Source organism: Chelon labrosus (assembly GCF_963514085.1).
Source record: "Chelon labrosus genome assembly, chromosome: 9".
NCBI lineage: Eukaryota > Metazoa > Chordata > Actinopteri > Mugiliformes > Mugilidae > Chelon > Chelon labrosus.
The window spans coordinates 20969471-20987413 of NC_140359.1; the positions used below are offsets into that span (position 1 = coordinate 20969471).

General features: G+C 44.3%; 1 protein-coding gene across 3 annotated transcripts in view; it reads left to right on the forward strand.

Annotated features, from left to right (window-relative positions):
• Positions 1-17943, forward strand: part of sema6a (sema domain, transmembrane domain (TM), and cytoplasmic domain, (semaphorin) 6A) — a 106068-nt gene that overhangs the window by 64804 nt on the left and 23321 nt on the right. For all 3 annotated transcript variants that reach the window (XM_084551211.1, XM_084551210.1, XM_084551212.1), the window contains exons 7-15: positions 4488-4578; positions 5909-6028; positions 6533-6621; positions 9184-9401; positions 11070-11201; positions 12899-13054; positions 15543-15716; positions 17242-17382; positions 17493-17570. In XM_084551211.1, coding sequence (XP_084407337.1) covers positions 4488-4578; positions 5909-6028; positions 6533-6621; positions 9184-9401; positions 11070-11201; positions 12899-13054; positions 15543-15716; positions 17242-17382; positions 17493-17570 — 1199 coding nt within the window. The remainder of the gene's footprint in view (positions 1-4487; positions 4579-5908; positions 6029-6532; positions 6622-9183; positions 9402-11069; positions 11202-12898; positions 13055-15542; positions 15717-17241; positions 17383-17492; positions 17571-17943) is intronic.

Consider the following 17943-nt stretch of genomic DNA (forward strand, 5'->3'; position numbering starts at 1 on the left):
TCTGCAAAACACTTTACAATGTTTTTAACGCAACTACTCACAAACATTCACACACCAATGGAGGCCATGCATAGCACTGGTCTGCATGTACAAGATTGTCAAAAGAGTACTGAAAGCATTTCAAATGTTGAAATTAGCACTGATCATTTGTAAACTCGCATTCTAATGCCCGGGAACACAAAAGTCTGTATGCACCCACACAAACACAACTGTGCAAACATGCAACCTTACAACACGCACATTTTACAAAAGCATCCGACGTATACACACACGCTGCACGGCTGGCAGGCTGGCAGGCTGGCAGGCTCTCTGGGCAGATACCGGGCCTTTGATTTCGTGCTGGGCTCATCCACTCTGGTCAAAAGTGTGTACTGTGTGGTGTTTGTGTGTGTGTGTGTGCTTGTGGTTAAATCCACCTTGGCCACAGTTTGCCTCTCCATCTCCCCAGTGTGACAGCACTGAAAAGAGCTTCTGTTTCGGGGCCAGCCTCATCCCACATTAATCAACGGCGCTGCGAGGGCGAGCGGGGGAAGGGGGTGGGAGGCATGGAAGGGGAGCAGAGGTGGAAGGAGATAGAAGGGGGCAGAGAGGGCGCCCGCCCAAACCAGCAGCGCCCCACGTTGCTTTCTGTTCTAACACCTTGGCTGCCTGGTTAACCCTTTATCTGTGTTGATGTTGTTTTTTTACTGACCTACCAATTTCCCCTCTCTGCCATGCTATTTGTGTCGATAGTGTCGCTGCACAAACACACACTGTGACACACAAATGCGTGCATATATAGAAAAACACAGACAGACACCATGGCAGCATGGCACAGTCCTCTCCCATGGCACCACAGAGCACCCAACACCCTTTTTTCTATTCATCCTCCATTGCTCCCTCCCTCCTGCCAGCCTTAATTCCTCTCTCCCTCCATTGCTCCCACCACTCCGCCATCTTTCCCTCTGTTTCTTTCTCCCTCTGTCACTCCCTTGCTGTGTTGTAATAATAAACACCCCATCCAGCTGGGCTGATGTATGACTGGAGTCAGTTTCATCGCCTGTTGCCGGGTGAAGCAGGGGGAATCAGTGGGGAGTCTTGGAGGCAACGACTCCCAGGTGATGCCTTCTTGACTCGATACTGGTGGACTGAGGTGTATTGGGAAATGTAATCTGTTCTGGGTCTTTGCATTTACAATAACTCACACGCGCAGATGGCTATATTGTAATAGGCGAGGTGAAAAACTTTCCACACTGGCGTTTCTTTGCTGCAGCTTTCGAGAACTCGTTTGATTGACACAGTGTTCAAGGTAACTGATTACTCATTTCACGTCCTTAAGGACACATAACAACCAAATGTTTGTCATAGTTGGGCAATGGGCCATTCTTGTTTGAAAAGATCAATCATTTCAGGAGGACAAGGTTTTGATAAATGAGGCGCTTCTCCTCGAACATATTTCTTTCAACAGCTGCAAAGACTCCACTTTTTTTTTTGCTCCAGTGTAAAAGGTGGTTAGGAAAACATATCATCCTCCCAATGCTCAGAAACGGGTTGGAGAGAACTGGGCCATGACTATTAATCTCCCAGGGAGAGGTGTCCTTGTTTGGTTTACACAGCCGCTTCTGGCCCAGGTGTGAACTTGTGCACTTGACCTTTATGGATGGAGTAGGTTGTTGCAGGTGGAAATATGTACCGCGTACAAAAAACTGTGCCGGGACTCAGGCTAGCTGCAAACTATAGAAAATGCATCAGTATCCCGGGACTAGTAGAGTCTGTCAGGGGCTGCCCTTTTAGACTATTTACACCGAGTCCTTTACTGTGCTTATTCCTTAAAATAACAACATTTCAAGGCAGTCGTTTCAAGCAAACTGTTAATAAGCGGGATTTTTGCTCAGTTTACCCTACATTTGTCCTCGGTAAGTCTTCACAAATCCCTCAGCTATGATAAATAAAGCCCATAAAATATTCTTCAAGAAAATAACAGAGGAGCAGAATCAGAAAGTATCCCACACCCCGAATACTTTGCCAGTTATAACACTCTTGACGGGCATGCTTTGGATCTACATTGTGCTTGACTAATTAATTAGCATATGGCCTATGGATAACACCAATGAGCATGTTGTAGTAATTAATTCATCCAGATACACTGCACCCCGAGGCGAGGCTACTGTACATTCATGCGCCAAGCTACAGTAGATCTCAGCCGAACAGTCTGTTGTTAAGGCAGGGCTGACGAAGTGTGACAGCGCCACTGTTCCCTTCACATTACTTTGAATTGTGCTTCTACAAAGCTGAAGCACTTCCTCTTTGGCAGCCGCCGGAGTTGACGGGATAATAACATTTGCCTGGTAAACAAGGTGAAAAAAGAAAAAAACTCCATCTGGCTGTTTAAACATCATATTTATTTATGGTAATGTTTAAAAAAACGCCGTGGCTGAGCGTGGCACTTTTATGGATTTCTATTGCCCCTTTTTCAAAATAGGGGATATTGCTTCAGACAAGGATGACGGCAGGGAAGTGAAAACCAGGCTGTTGTTTTTTTCTGCACATGCCAACTTGAAAAGATTGGGCTGGGAGTGTCTCCTCCTCAGTTCAAACGGCAGGAATAGATTAGTGACAGCAGGTCAAGCCCAGCAGACAGAGGTCACTACCTTGGTGAAATCAGCTGAGGGGACTGAGGGTGGGGGTCGCTGCCGTGGTGTGAAAGATATGTGAGCGTATGTTTGTGATGTGTCAGTGAAGGAGGGAGTGTTTGTGTCAGGTAGATGACACAGAAGCTGCTGACGCTTCAAGCTCAACCGAGTTCCCATGTCGTTCTGCGCACGCAGACAGGACTCATCTGACCTTCAGCTACTCACGTCTCTTATGATTAACTCAGTCTAATCTACAATTATAGTCTACGCCGTCTAATAACAATATATGTCCAGCCTGCCTCCATATATTACCCTCCTGTAATTTCTAAAGCAATAGAAGGAATACGAAAACGATAAATGCCCTGCTTCTGCTGCTGCTGCTGCTGCTGCTGCTGCTGCTGCTGCTGCTGCTGCTGCTGCTGGTGGTGGTGGTGGTTCTGTGTTTGTTGTAAAAGGTCACTTGTAATTTTCTCTGCCAAATCAGCCTCAACAATTTCTCTGGCAAGCTTTTCCAGCATTGCGCCGGAGTGTGTGTGACCTTTTTAGTGGGCAGATGATAACCGTTTCCGTCGAGACAGGAATAGAAAACAAAATGACCTGTTTAGAAACCAGAAAGGGCGGCGTAAGCAGTTTGCAGCCCTGGCAAGCTACTATGCTTTTTGTCAAGAGAAAGGGAGAAAGTGAGGAGGTAGAGCGTGAGATAGATAGAAACAGAGATAGAGAAGTCAGAATCTAGCAGGCAAACTGTGTGATAATGATCTCCAACCTCAGCCGCTGGTCAGCGCAGAGCGACTTTTCTTGTGTCGTGTGCATGCTTGTGTGTATCCCTGGTCTTCAGCCAGGGTCAGAGCGTGCCCTGAAGCATGCTGGGCAAGACAAGCCTTCCCATGGTGGGATGATAGTGAACTTTCACCCATATCTCATCCTCCGCCATGCTCTGCCGACAACTAAACTGGGCACAAAACAAGAAAAACTTGTTTAAATTCCAATTCACACACATCTTTCCACTAAGACCTAAACTGGTGCTTCTCAAGTAATGGACAATGAATGAAAATAGCTCAGAGAAAGAGGACTACTGAGTGACTGAAAGTCTAAACCTGATAAACAGCAGCAAAGGCAACCTTTAGATTGTCTATGTGCAGAATTAAAACGAGGATTTCTCCTGAAATATTCTAAATCAGGGAACAAGTCTTGCCCAAGGAGCTCTTAGCAAAATATAACTAAAATAATGACTACTGCATGATCTACTATTTAAAAACTACTGTGGTTTAGTAAAAAATTTCTCACATTCCCTGCTCAGGGCTGTGTGCTCACCCATTTTTTTTTCCCCTGCCCATTTTTTTCCTCTTCACAACAAAAGCACAGACTTTAGAAATCAGGTCAGGGGAAAGCGCTGCAGTAAATGGGTTGATCTGTCTTGGGGGTTGTTAAAACTCTTCTTTAACACCAGTACAGTTGAAGGATAAGAGATGGCGGGGGCAAAGCACATCCGCCCTTACTGTCAAACACGTTGCCGTGGAAAATGTCTGTATGTGACACTTTTCCAGATACTCCCAGTTGGTCTGTTTAGACAGACGCTCAGTAGGACACCAGGGCGGTCATCTGAGAGATACTAGTTTAGGTCAGATTTACACGGAAACACCCCTGGGCTGGATAACTAAGTGTTTTTGGACTATTGTCTTATGAAGCAGGCCATATGTATTCTTAATGGTGCCTTGCGATTGACATTTCCTCATTCTTCTCCTCTAGCTCTTTACCTCCAACTGCGATCCAGCACTTCCTATGTTTTATTTTTAAGTCCATTGTTTTGTTTGACATTGCACAGTCCATTGCTTTGACCCCTCTCTTGACCTTTTGCTTCATTCCTGACCCTAGATGGACACCCTGGAGGCCCTGGGGGAGGAGATCAGTGGGATGGCACGCTGTCCGTATGATGCCAAGCACGCCAATGTCGCCCTCTTTGCTGGTAAGATTTTAACACATCTGTGCACTTCAAACTGACAATTGCCTTTGTTGCTTTATGTTTTTCAAACCTCACTCTCTTGTCCTGCGGTTTGACATCAGAGGAAACACAAGTTCCAATGGAGTGACAGATTAAGTTTGTGCAACAGTTCCAGGATTCACCGATGCCATGAGGCAAAAGCATTAATCCTAATTTTCTGCCATCTGCAGTTATTAAACACTGGAACTTGTTTCAACTAGATGGGAAAGTTGAGTGTATTTGAGTGAGGGATTAGTTGCGGTTGTATTTAATATTGTTCTTAATACCCTGCGGTTCATTCTAATGGCACTGCTCCGGCAACATGTCGAAAACGAAAGCCAATCTGTGGTGCATGCACTAGAGCAAATCATCAAACTCTGGGCTACATTTGCTCTGTGTCAGGACTCTTATTAGATTTCGGAACAATTGTTTTGCGGTAACAGATGGAGTCAGCTGTCTCTGGCTTTAATTTTACTTTACTGCCATCCTCATTGTCTCTCGTTCACTTCATTTCAAAATGCACAAGATGAAAAGGAAATCTTGAGTGGATGTGTCTCGAATGAGTCACTTCTTCGTTGGCGGGGTGAGATTCCTAATGTTGCAACGCACCCACAGGCTGCTAAAGACATCCAGTCCCCATTCACATTTGCTGTGAACCGATTTATGGTCGTATTGATGATCTGTCCATGCCGGTTAAAACCAGAAGATGAGGGAAAATGCCTAACTTGAGCAGTAAATGTATTGTAGAACTGCTTGGAAGGCGCTGGAAGCACTGAGTAATCAAGAGGGTTCCTCTGACTGCTATCCTTTCAATTATGTAGTTTAAGTTTCCACTGTGGTTGTAGCCAAGGCAGGCTGAGGTCATGCTGGTGGCGGATTGTGTTCGTGAAGCATGTGCGCGTACGTATGTGCGTGGCTGTGGGTTACCGTGGAGCTCTAAGATTGGACGTGTGTGCGGGGGCTTCAGTGTTTGTGCTTTTGCAGAGTGTTTGCGAGATTGAGCAATTACAAATGTGCAACATGTTTAAGTGTGTGTACAGGCTGTTTGTTGCCCATCAAAGATTCCCTTCGGTTTGTGTGATTCATTCATTTTCCAGGTCTGAGCCGTCTGAATTATGTTTGTTTATCCAGCCACAGAGAGCCGGCCTCTCTGAGTGGCTTTATGTGTTTCTCTCTTGATTTAACTTAACTTTCTTCACTTTCTTTTTTTCCACTCCTTAATGGCTCTCTGTGTCTGTCTCTCTTCATTCTTCTCCCATCTTTGTCTCCATCTTTTCCCCTTATTGCTCTTTCTGTCTCTGTGTTCCCTCTCCAGATGGCAAGCTGTACTCGGCCACCGTAACAGACTTTCTAGCGATCGATGCGGTCATCTATCGTAGCCTTGGAGACAGCCCGACTCTGCGCACTGTCAAACACGACTCCAAATGGCTGAAAGGTGAGTGGGGGACACACAAACAAAGTCCCTGTGGCTGGAGCGCACAAAGCTGACTGACAAGCTAGAAAACAAGCCAGAGTTTGGACATGCATGCTTGACTGTGTGTTTGTGTTTCTGTGACTTATGATTTATGTGCAAACATGACTTTGTGCCTGTATACGAATGAAAGTATGAAGAGCAGGAGCACTTATGCTAATGCTACACGCTCTGTTTAATTCAGTCATTTTGCCAACCTGCCCGGCTAGACTTGGAATTGCTCTGCCCCGAGGAGAAACAAGCACAAGTCCAGACTGTCAAAACTCAATAGAGAGATCCGTCTTTCCCCGCATGCAAATTGTTTTGCTGATATGATGGATGATAGATTGAGGCTTTCAAGGCTCACAGTCGGTGCTTTTCTGCATAATATGACAGTCACTCAGGCTGTTTACTGTGAAATATGGTGTCAAAACTGTTTTGTCACGGCAAAACGTCACTTTGCACATATTTTTCTCCTTTCTCCTGCAGAGCCTTACTTTGTTCAGGCAGTCGATTACGGGGACTTCATCTATTTCTTCTTTCGGGAAATTGCCATGGAATACAACACAATGGGAAAGGTAAGCACAGGGCATATTCTTCTGCCATTGTTTGAACTCTAATCAGAGGTGACTTCCTATTTACTAGGCGAATCAGGAAGTGTCCGAGGAAACTAACAGGATATGGGTGTATCACTTAACGGGAAAGAGGCTTTCAGGAGCTATTAAGTAGCCAAAACATTTTTCATCAACACACAACTACTGGGCAGGATACAGGACTGAAAATAGATTCAAAAAGAAAATCTATGGACGTCTGGAGATCCCATTTTGAAGTCTAAATATATCACTTGAATTGCACGTCCGCATCCGCCCCACAGTACTCCCATATGACCTATCGTCTCACTGATCCCCAAGAGGAATTCCACCCAAGTGTAAAATGTTGAAGCAGAGACAGGCTTTTCTCAGGTATTCCGCCAAAGCGACCGAATTTTTCCTATTAATCTCCACGGTTCAATTTTTTTTTTTTGCTGAATCTTCCCTGAGTAAGTTTAATTGGACGCCAGGTAGGAGAAAATGTGTTATGGAAATGAATCGCTCAATATGTATTTTGCAGAATAAATGAAAGAAAACACACGAGAGAGGGCGGCGAGAAAGAGAAGTTCAGAGATGAGAAAAGAGCGAACGAGGAACGCCGAAATAATGGATTCACTGCCAGAAGTGACAGCCATGTGTTATACAGAGCGCGAATACAGATCAGGCCTCTCAATCTGCTGGGTGTTTTGAAAGCAGTGTCAGTATAATTGGGCATGCGGCGGTAGGACTGATAGTGCAGAGAGCAATTTAACATTTAGCGAATGATATCGCTTCATTATTACACACTAGGATGGCCTTCCCTGACAATGTAAACAGTCGTCTGTGCGTTATGGCAAACTGATAAATCCTCTGTGGCAGGTTTGGTTTAGCTTTAGTTTTAGTTTTAATGTTGTTATCTAAAAAAAACCGCAATAGGATAAATATTTCATTACACAAGTGAATTCACAAGCCTCGGGTAGGGTATTTGTTGGATGTAATAGAGCTATATACGCCGTGTGTGTATTGGCACCTTTTATGTTTCCGTGTATGTCTAGTTGTGAACATGTAACACACAGATAAGGTAGAAACGTGACACACTGAACTGTAAGATGTAAACGTGACATACTTTCACATTCCTCTTAAGCCTCTCATCCCTTCTGCATGTTTTATAACGTCAGTGCTGCGAAATCTCACACTAACCAGACCTGCGTAGGTTTTTGGTTTTTCTTAGCTGGAACTTCCTGCATTTCTGAAATCATATATGTGTGTGTGAGTGTGTGAGTCAGTGGGAAAGTGGAGGACTGTGGCGTATTCCTGGGTGAGGGTGTGTGTGTGTGGTTGTCTGTGGGTGTATGTGTTGGGATCTGGTTTAAATGCATGTTTGCTCTTATTCACGCTGTCAATTCCAGGTCAGGGTTAGATTTATAGCTGTTAAGTATAGTGTGACAACGGCTAATTACAATACTGGCTACACGATCTTGCAGCACACTTGTAATTACCACACCGGCTCCTATTTGAAGCTGTTTGGTTTAAACTTTCTGTTGCCAGGTGATGACTCTTTAACACCATATCAAATGCACCAATTTACTCTCATGTCTTTAATTTGCTATAAAGTGGTGAAACACTGGATTAAGACACTGTGGTAACTCCCAAATATTTTTGTCATCCAAACAAGGCCTTTAGTGTGTGCTGCAGGGAAACTAATTCTGTGACATTAACATGGATTCTGTATATAAAGACGGGAAAATGCCCTGTGACTTCACCTATATGTTTTACCGTGGAACGCTTTTAAGGCTCAGTGGTGGCTCTATCCGTTGGCATTTTGGAAGCGCTTGACTCCACCTAGTTCCCAGTTAACTCAAAAATAGACAAAGTGGTGGAGTGTGAATGGAGCAGAGGTGCGCAGGTGGCGCCCAGACAGCTGGCGACATGTGACGGTACCTGTGGACTTTACTATGCATAATTTAAGCCTTAACACAGTTTAAGTGCGGGTGTCATTTTGTTATAAACGTTCAAATTAGCTATAGACTATACAGCTAATTTGGATTGTTTGTTGTACATGAAACAATCTGTTTTTGCTGTAAAGATGGAAATTTTAAATTGACAACTGCAAAAATATAGATAAACTCCTATAAGTTTCCTGAAGAACGATTTTGAAGCTCAGTGTGGCTGCATTGGCGGTTGCCATCTTATCAGTGCCTGACTCCTCCTTACTCCTTTATAAAGAATGGCCAGAGATTGTGTTTCAAGCTGCTAGCAAGATGTGAAAGCACCCACCTGTCATTTAGAGCGACTGTAATCATGCAAAACCTTAATTCTCAGTTCAACTTAAATGTGTGAGTTATGTTGGTTCATTCATGGCAACTGGTAAATTAGCTATAGAGACCAAAACCACTTTTTACACCAGGCTATAATGTTTATTTTTGCTTTAAAGGTGGGCATTTTAACAAGTAGGTCTGTGGGGATTTATTTGATTTTGGTCCAAGGCTGCGCCCATACAGTGTGTGTCTGTTTAACGTAAAACCTCAAATTATTCAGACGTACCCATTCAGCTGCGCTTGTGTGGATCAGGTGGTGTTTCCCCGCGTGGCGAGGGTTTGCAAGAATGACCAAGGTGGCTCGCCCCGCGTCCTGGAGAAGCAGTGGACCTCGTTTCTCAAGTCTCGACTCAACTGCTCCATCCCCGGCGACTCCCACTTCTACTTCAACATCCTGCAGGCCGTGACAGATGTCATTCACATCAACGGGAGGGATGTGGTCATGGCAACCTTCTCCACACCTTACAACAGGTAACAAACTAAAGTTGAAGCATTTTAGGCATTGGAAAAGTCAACAGTATTGAACCTTGTTTGGAGTTGAGGACATTTTATTCAGCTTTTCCCTAATCTCAAATAAGTTCATGCATGTCAACAGCTGTTTGTACTTTCCATTTATTAACTTGATTATCTTTCTCAGTTTGAAATACATGAAACTGCCCTCAATTCATCAGCATCATGACAGCGTGACCTTTGTTAACGTTGGTAGCGAGTGCCCCCGCTGTGCCTCTCGGCGACGTGTAACTCCTGAGTCTACTGGGTCAACATTTACATCTTCTGTCAAAACAGTGTTGTTGCCCTTTTGACATGCAGGTGTTTAATCTTATTTTCGCCTTTACAAATCATATTCAGAGCTATTTTCATATTCGCAGGCGGCGGGACCCTTTATCTAAATTGAAAATTACCACAAAGCCATAGAGCTCGGCTGATAGCTCGCACATATTGTAATTTTCCATTTTATGGCTGCTTTTTAGCAGATAAGACAATTGCTTGTGACAACGCAATTGAGCATGGTTAATGGACATTAAAACCCAATGAAGCGGTGCCTCTGAAAATTTCTATAAGCGCCGGTTTTGATCCTAGCATTAATTTTCCATTTCATAGTCAGGGGGTGAAATTAGAGGGAGCACATTCAGATTGTAGACAGCACTCAGGGTTTGTGCTATTTAATTGTCTGTCTGGATGTTCAGTCTGGGCTGCTACGTGGTCTTTTGCTAACTGGCCAGCTCGGTCAACATCTAGCTCCCTTGTTAGCAGCCTGGTGTAAACAGACAAATGACTGTCTAACTTTCAGTACATATCTAATGCAGAGGGTAATTACTGTAATTTAGTAGCTAAGCCAAGAATCCGCAGCTTTCTGACCCTGCTCGCTATAATACTGCCCTTGTGCAAGCTGCTGTCTCCCTATTGTCTACATGATGAATTTAACCCATGATGCAACAGCAAGAAAATCCATCCAGCTGAGAGAGAGAGAAAGAGATTCCTCTTTCTGTAAACACTTCTACGTTTTTATTTCTGAGAAGAGATGCATAAAAAAATGGGAAAGTGATTCAGTAATCTGCTATGCATTGATTCCACACAGACAGAACGAAGTCAGCGGTTCGGCTGCTATCACAAGACGGCTGTTTTTCCCCTTAAAATGAAAAGCAATAATACGACAATCTGTTGTCCATATTTTGAGCCGAACAGTAGACTTGTGATAAACTTTGATGCCTCGAGGCTTTTGGGGAAACCCAGTCTGGGATAGGAAAGTGAGCTCATAAGAGCCTACAGTATGTGCAGCAGTGTACACAGCACAGAAATCAATAGAGACCAATAAAAATGACTGCAATTAATCAATTAGTAATTTTTTACTGTCACGTCTCTCTCATGTCTTTTCGTATAATTAAGGAAATTGAGCATGGTTATTTTCCTAATCGGACAGCAATCAAAAGTTTGACAGTGTGAACGTGCAACAGCTAAAATAAACCATCCTCAAGGGATTAAACCCTCCTGAGAGTGGATTGTGAATCCATTTTATTATTTTTTTTTGTCTCCTGGTGATAGTCCAGAATTTGCAAGGTGTTTCTTTGATGTGTTCAGTCAAGAGGTTTTTTATGTTATGTTTTATGTGTGTGTGTGTGTGTGTGTGTGTTGTGGCAGTATTCCAGGTTCAGCGGTGTGTGCCTATGACATGGCGGACGTGGCCCACACATTCACAGGGCGTTTCAAAGAGCAGAAATCCCCAGACTCCACCTGGACGCCATTTCCTGAAGAGAAGGTTCCCAAGCCAAGGTACAACAGCAGTTAATTAACCAGTGCACACACACACACACCCACCCTCACACACCCACATACACATACCTCTTTACTCTTTTTCTTCTCATCCCTGGCTTACACCCACATGAGATACTATATGGCCGCCGCAGTGCATAAGACGTGATAAATCACAATGTGTTAATATCGCCACATTCTGAACTCACGTTGCATCATGGGTTTGTGCATTATTTTCCATCAGGGATCACGCACTCTCCATCACACTGCGTCACATCCGCACACACTGTACGCACTCGAGCACTTTTCAAAGTTGCCCCCCCCAATCTCACCTCTCCCCCACACGTAGCTGCATCAGTATCGACAAATGATGCATGAGATCATTTTAGAGATGGCTGGCTAATTCCACAAATGTACAAAGCTGATCAATCTCCCATCTATTGCACACTAATTAGTGCACTAAGAGCTCCTATCCTGCAGGAAAAAAAACTGATTTACCACAAAGATCTGGGCCATGATAATTGCTGGTACCCTGTATGTGCATGTGTGTATGTGTGTGTGCGTGTGCATATTCCCATATGGTTGAGGAGGCGGTTCCTCGCCAACAGAGCCAGTGCATTCGCCTGCGCGCACTGTATGAATGAGCGTATACGTGTGAGTTTACCCTCTACACCCCAATTAGCATTTAATTGCTTGTTTATGTTCAACAAGGTCAGACTTTTCAAAGATCCGCCACAGCGGCCGTTGTTTCTGCAGTAATTGATGTGATTGATTTCATTTCCATCCACTGGTGTGTTCGGACCTTTCATCCGCAGGCAAACAGACGGAGAGTTGTAACAATGCCTCTTAGGTCTGGCCCTGCAGCAGACTGTTCCGCCATGTGTCTCACTGAATCATTTGCAGACTTTCGTATTTAAGGGATGTCTGTTTCCGTTCTGAGGTCCATATGTGACCAGACATAAATGCTACAGCAAACAAAATGCTACAGTAATGTTGTTCTTTTTTAAGCAGGATCTGTTTGGAGGTTAGCAGCAGTTAACTTAAACTCATCTATGAATGTGTTTTCACTCTAGGTTTTAAGCAGGATCACTAATGTTTATAAAAACTAAACAAAACTGAAAGCCTTTTTGTGAAATTCTCTTTGGCATCGTGATGTGATCCGGTGGAGATTCCCCCACTCTCGTGCCAAATAAATATTTCCCATGCAAGTATATATATATTGTAGGGTTTGGTTCTTACATGTTGTCAGACATTCAGTGGCCAGCTGGCTAATATTTCTAGGTCCTGGCGTAGATTATGTGCTGTGGCAGGGTATCAAAGACCACGCAGTAAAGGGGTTTTACAAGCTCTCAGAGGTGAGATGCCTGCAAAGAGGATATGCTATCAAAAACAGCTTCTCTTTTACAAGACGCTCACCGACTCCCCGTAAAAGGATCAGATAGATAGAATGTCTCAGTGCCTTAGCCCGAAGCCAGACAGAAGAACACATCTTGTGTCCTCCTATTTGACCGAAGCCTCTCGGAATTACTGTTTAGTAATTTAAAGGTGTACTCTCATTGATTTTTAGGGAAGATGAACTTTAAGCCTTCTATCTGAGCTTTCATAATGAAAAATTGCTCATTCTCTCTGCAGCCAATGCGGTAGACTTTCATTTGTGCTTTTTTTTCCACTCCTGCTTTTTCCTCTCCCATCTTCACTCTCATCTTCTCCATTTTCAGGCCTGGCAACTGTGCCGGCACTCCATCCATGGAGAGGTACAAGGTATCCAATGAGTTCCCCGACGACACACTCAACTTCATCAAGATGCATCCTCTGATGGACGAGGCCGTGCCCTCCATTGCTAACAGGCCCTGGTTTCTCAAGACCATGGTTCGGTAAGTATTACACACTCAGATATCTATGAGCCCCTTCAGCCCCGGACAACAATTACTTCAAGTGCTACTCAGAGAGCCGGGCTCATTAACAGACAGTAGTGCTCCATCACAAACCATCCACTGACCTATTTTTGTTTTAGTAGAGGAGACACCAGTCTACTCCATCTATCTCCCTGAGTGATTGCGTAGTGATAAAGACAGAGTAAACCATCTGAATTGGACCTCGTTCAAAATTAGGTTCGGCTATTTGTTACAAATTGCTTCTGTAAATCCTTTGAGGACACATCAAGGGGAGGATACTGGTCAAAAAAGTTTTGGACTTTTGTCCTGAGTTTCTGCAGCTGAGCCCATTTCCCAAAAGCCAGTGCACTGCGCCCGATGCCTTTTGATTATAAAGGTCTGTCTGGCTTTTACTTATACTGCACATAGACGTTTCAGCTAGCCTCTGGGGAGATGCGACAGCGTACCGCCGCCCCGCCGTCAGGGCTCTACTGGCTGACAGCGCATTTGGTGGAAAGTAGAAAATCTAGTTTTTAATTTGGACCCGCTTCTGAATTGCAGCTGCTAAAGATTTAAGGTTAGGACAGCATGCCAGGCCCTTGACAAGCCTCATTGGCGGTAAAACAGCTTTAAAGATCTGCTACATAAAGAATTCTTCATAGCTTTTTGCATCGTATCACTTCTTGCTCCTTCTTTGCTGAGGTCTGACCTACATACTGTGCTGGCTTAGTTGGAATATGAACGGCTTTCATCAAGGTTATCCCTACAGTTCGCCCTGTTCATTAGTGTGCTATATCATATGACTACATCATGAATGACAGTGTTTCTGTCTTTAATCAGCAATACGTCTGTTGGATCTGATCTGAAATATCTCCACAGTGAGCAGTCCCTTGCATGCAAGTCACATGCAGCGGTTGGAAGTATTACATGAGCTCAGAAAGCATCATGAAGGCATCTGTGGTGGATGAGGAATGAGGCCCTTTATGATGTCTGTCACAGTTTCGATGTGGAAAACTGCTCTTGAGCTGAAGTCAATTGGAACTGAAGTCAGTAATAGAGTTTGATCCTTGTTACACCCCAATATCCAGCTTTTGCTTCAAATTTAAGAAAGCTTTTTTCTATCTTGGGACTTGCTGTTCTATGGCAGCGACTTTAGCTGGCTGGGAACAATCACCCACTTGGAGGGGGTGGAGGCAATCTGAAGGATCCCCTTCTTGTGAAATTTATTATCTTGAATTGGAAAGGAAATGTTCCTTGAGACTGTATTACTTCACTGTAATATTGAATAGATCCAAATCACATCAGATTGTTGTTGGTGGTGACTGGATAAAGCCGGTGACTCTGGGGTTTTTCCAGGATATTTAAAGAAAACAGAGGCAGCGAATAAGATAAGAGGACGTGGCCTTGTCATTTAACGGGCTCATGGTGTAAAACTCAAGGGTAGAGTTACATTTATTGTCGTCACCTCCGAAAACACTTAGAGTAAAAACAGTTTCACCCGTGCGTACCTTTTCACCCTCTTGCACAGAGATAACATTCAGTAAACATTAATGAGGGTGAAAATGGGACTTCCTAGATTTCCAGATAAGCTCTCATCTTTAATCTTTAAATCCCATCATCTTCAATTAAAGAATCACTGAAAGAAGCATTTGCATAATACTCACTGATGTGCAAGTATGTGGGTTCCTGTTTGATAACTTTAACAGCTTCTTACCCTGAAACTGATCGAAGGATAAATATCTCCATCTGCAGAGGAATGAATGAAACGGCCTTGAGAGGTATTTCTTAAAACCAGTTCTTGTTGTTCGATCAGTCTCACTTATTATTCTAACACCCACCAGCACATCAGGGCACCTATCCCCCAGCTCGCTGACTGGCAGGTGTCTAATTAGCTAATATGAATCCGTTAGGTGTGCTTGGAGTTTTGATGCACTTCCAACTGCTCCAGAGCCAAACTGTGATCAGCAGCTGTCAATAAGAGAAGGAAGTAGCGCTCGGTGTTTGTTGCTTAGACAACTTTTCTGTAATGTTTTTCTTTCAGGAACCACCTGACAGGCCCTGTGGCAACCTGATTGAGTTTTTAATGAAATAACAATCAATTAATGACATTAATACGAGCCCCCTGCTGTTCCTTAGTCTCTTTTTAGACCTCTGAGTGCGTGATTGAAGGCCCGTTAATTGATTGATTGGTTATATAATCATTATTTGGGAAATTACAGTCATTTTGTTGTCGCTCTTTGTTTTCTTGTTGCTATCTTATCTGTTTAGTCATGCAAATTTATTCTAACTCAGGTTTTGGTGGTGCGGTTGAAAAAGTACTGCACTGGGACAAAGTTCAAAACATTTACACAGAAGCCCTGCCAGTGATGTTCATCAACATCTGTTCCTGTTCCAAAGGGCAAACCTGATCCTCTAATGGGCAGCAAACTGGTTAATTAATTAACTAACTGATTGGTTGATATAGTTTTCTCCGTATTCTTTCCTCCAGATATCGTCTGACGCGCATCGTGGTGGACAGTGAGGCCGGGCCACATAAGAACCAAACAGTGGTGTTCCTGGGATCAGAGAAAGGCATCGTCCTCAAATTCTTGGCCAAGATGAACAACGGCTTCCTCAACGACAGCCTGTTCCTAGAGGAGCTTAACGTCTACAACCCTGACAAGTATGTAGCTCAGGGCTCACAGGCGTATGAGGGAGGGGCGGATAGAAATAGAAAAATACGTGGATACCGTTGCTACAAACGAAGGAAGGCCAGCCATTGTGTGTAATCGAGAGAAAGCGTGTTTAACTTTGAATGTTTCCACCATCTATCCGCTCAGCCAACCCACCAACCCACCAACCCACCAACCCACCAGCTCCATCACAACCACTCAGTTCCCCTGACCCAAGTTCTAAAGAAAAGCCAGCGAGCCAGATGGCTACTCTATCATTTGAAAGGGTTTTATCAGGTTACACTCTGCCCAGCCGCAGCTTCTAAATTAAAGACATAGACCCTAAGGTTCTGGATAAGGCGGCGCTGTGGTTCCCAACCAGAGTGGAGTCCAGCTCCTCCAAAATCTTGGCTGATTAAAGGAAACACACTCACGCCGAGGTCTGTGTTTGTCTTCAGAGTCCGCCTCGGATCTCTCACTAATACATTACACGTCTGCCGGTGTTCGTATGGACGCGAGTGCGTGCGTTCACAAACTTGGTACAGAGGGGTAAGTTGAGCATATAAGCTGCATAAGTGAATACAGAAAAAAACAGCCACAGTGCGACGCTGCCAAAGCAAATATTTAGTTGAGAAGCAATGGATGAGAGAGAAGGAATGGCAGCAGACTGGAGGGGGGAGAGAGCAGCGGTGAAGACCACAGAGGAGAGACGGGAAGAAGCAGAGTGGAGAAGACTTGATTGTGTTAGACAAGTAAGGACAGTGAGGACTTGACCAAAGGGATTTCAAGGTTACTACTGTTTGCTGTCCAACATGCGGATGTAATGAACCATGGAAGCACAAGTCCTCACTTCTCGCCAATTGCTCTCCATGTATATCCCGTTTAGCTTCCCTTCCCTCTCCCTTCACATGGCTGAGAACGAGCAGTCATCAGTCGCCGGCCATCTGGCTTTAGTTGTGTTCAGTTTCCCTGCATGGCTAGCTGGATCAGCGCAGGCCTGGTTGTCGTGCATTACCCAGTGTAGCTGGAGTCTAAGCCCTAATTGAGAGCGTAAATGCAGGAGCAGAGCTCTGCGAAAGGGAGATTAAATCCCAGGCACTGGATGGCGGGATAGAGAGGGCGAATGGAGGGATAGAAAGATGCTTGACACACCCCGAAGGGATTAGAGCGTGCTCCCACGGGACAGTGGAGACAAAGAAGACTAGCAGGGATGGAGGAATGTTGGGAGAGAAAGGGGGTGGAGGGGTTTGACTTAGTGTTGGTGGATTTTACAGTTAAGTGCAGCATTATTGCTGACTGCTCACAGTGCCCATCTGTCTGTTTATCGGTTGTATGTGTATCACCCCTTCCTTTATCTGTCTTTATCTCCCAGTCTGTTGCTGACCCAATGTTCTCAAGTCCAGCATTATCTCCCTGACCTCACTGTTTGTCTCCGTGCCACAACTTAATCTCAGTCTTTTTTTCCTTAAATGAACTGCCAAATCTTATTTGTGTGCCGCATACTGCAGGAAACACCATTGTTTTATCATCCTCCAGGTGCAGCATAGACGGTGTGGACGACAAGCGCATCATCGGTATGCAGATCGACAGCAAGAGCCACGCGCTGTGGGTCGCTTTCACCTCCTGTGTGGTCAAAGTGCCACTGTCTCGCTGTGAAAGGCATGGGCGGTGCAAAAAGTATGTTTGACGCCTGTTTATTAAATCATCTTTCCTGCCCATTGTCAGCAGTTAGAAAAAGGAGGAAAACTGTTTCTCAGTGTGCAATGATATATGCAATTGTCCTCCAGGTCCTGTATAGCCTCCAGAGACCCGTACTGTGGTTGGGTGTCAGAAGGAGCCTGCAGACAGGTGACCAGCAACACCAAGTAAGTAAACACACATGAATAAAAAAAACATACAGCAGTTTATATTGGTTTACTTTTGGAGTTTAGTTTGATATAATTCAGCATGAGTCTCTGATTGGTGCCTCGAACTCCCTGTTTACCATAGCAATAGCAACTGAGGCTCATCATGGGTATCGGAGGTTTTTGATCCAACCTCCATTTGAAACTGATGGAAAAATTAATAAAACACGAGGTGTGTTATGTAAAATTGATGTAACTATTTCCACCTTTACATCTTTGAACTTTTGTGTCATACCTGGTGCAATTCCACTCTCGATATGTCATCTGTGATCTTTCTAAACTCATGACGTGGGTAATTTCCACCAGCTGCAGGGGCTATTGGAAGGTCCAATGG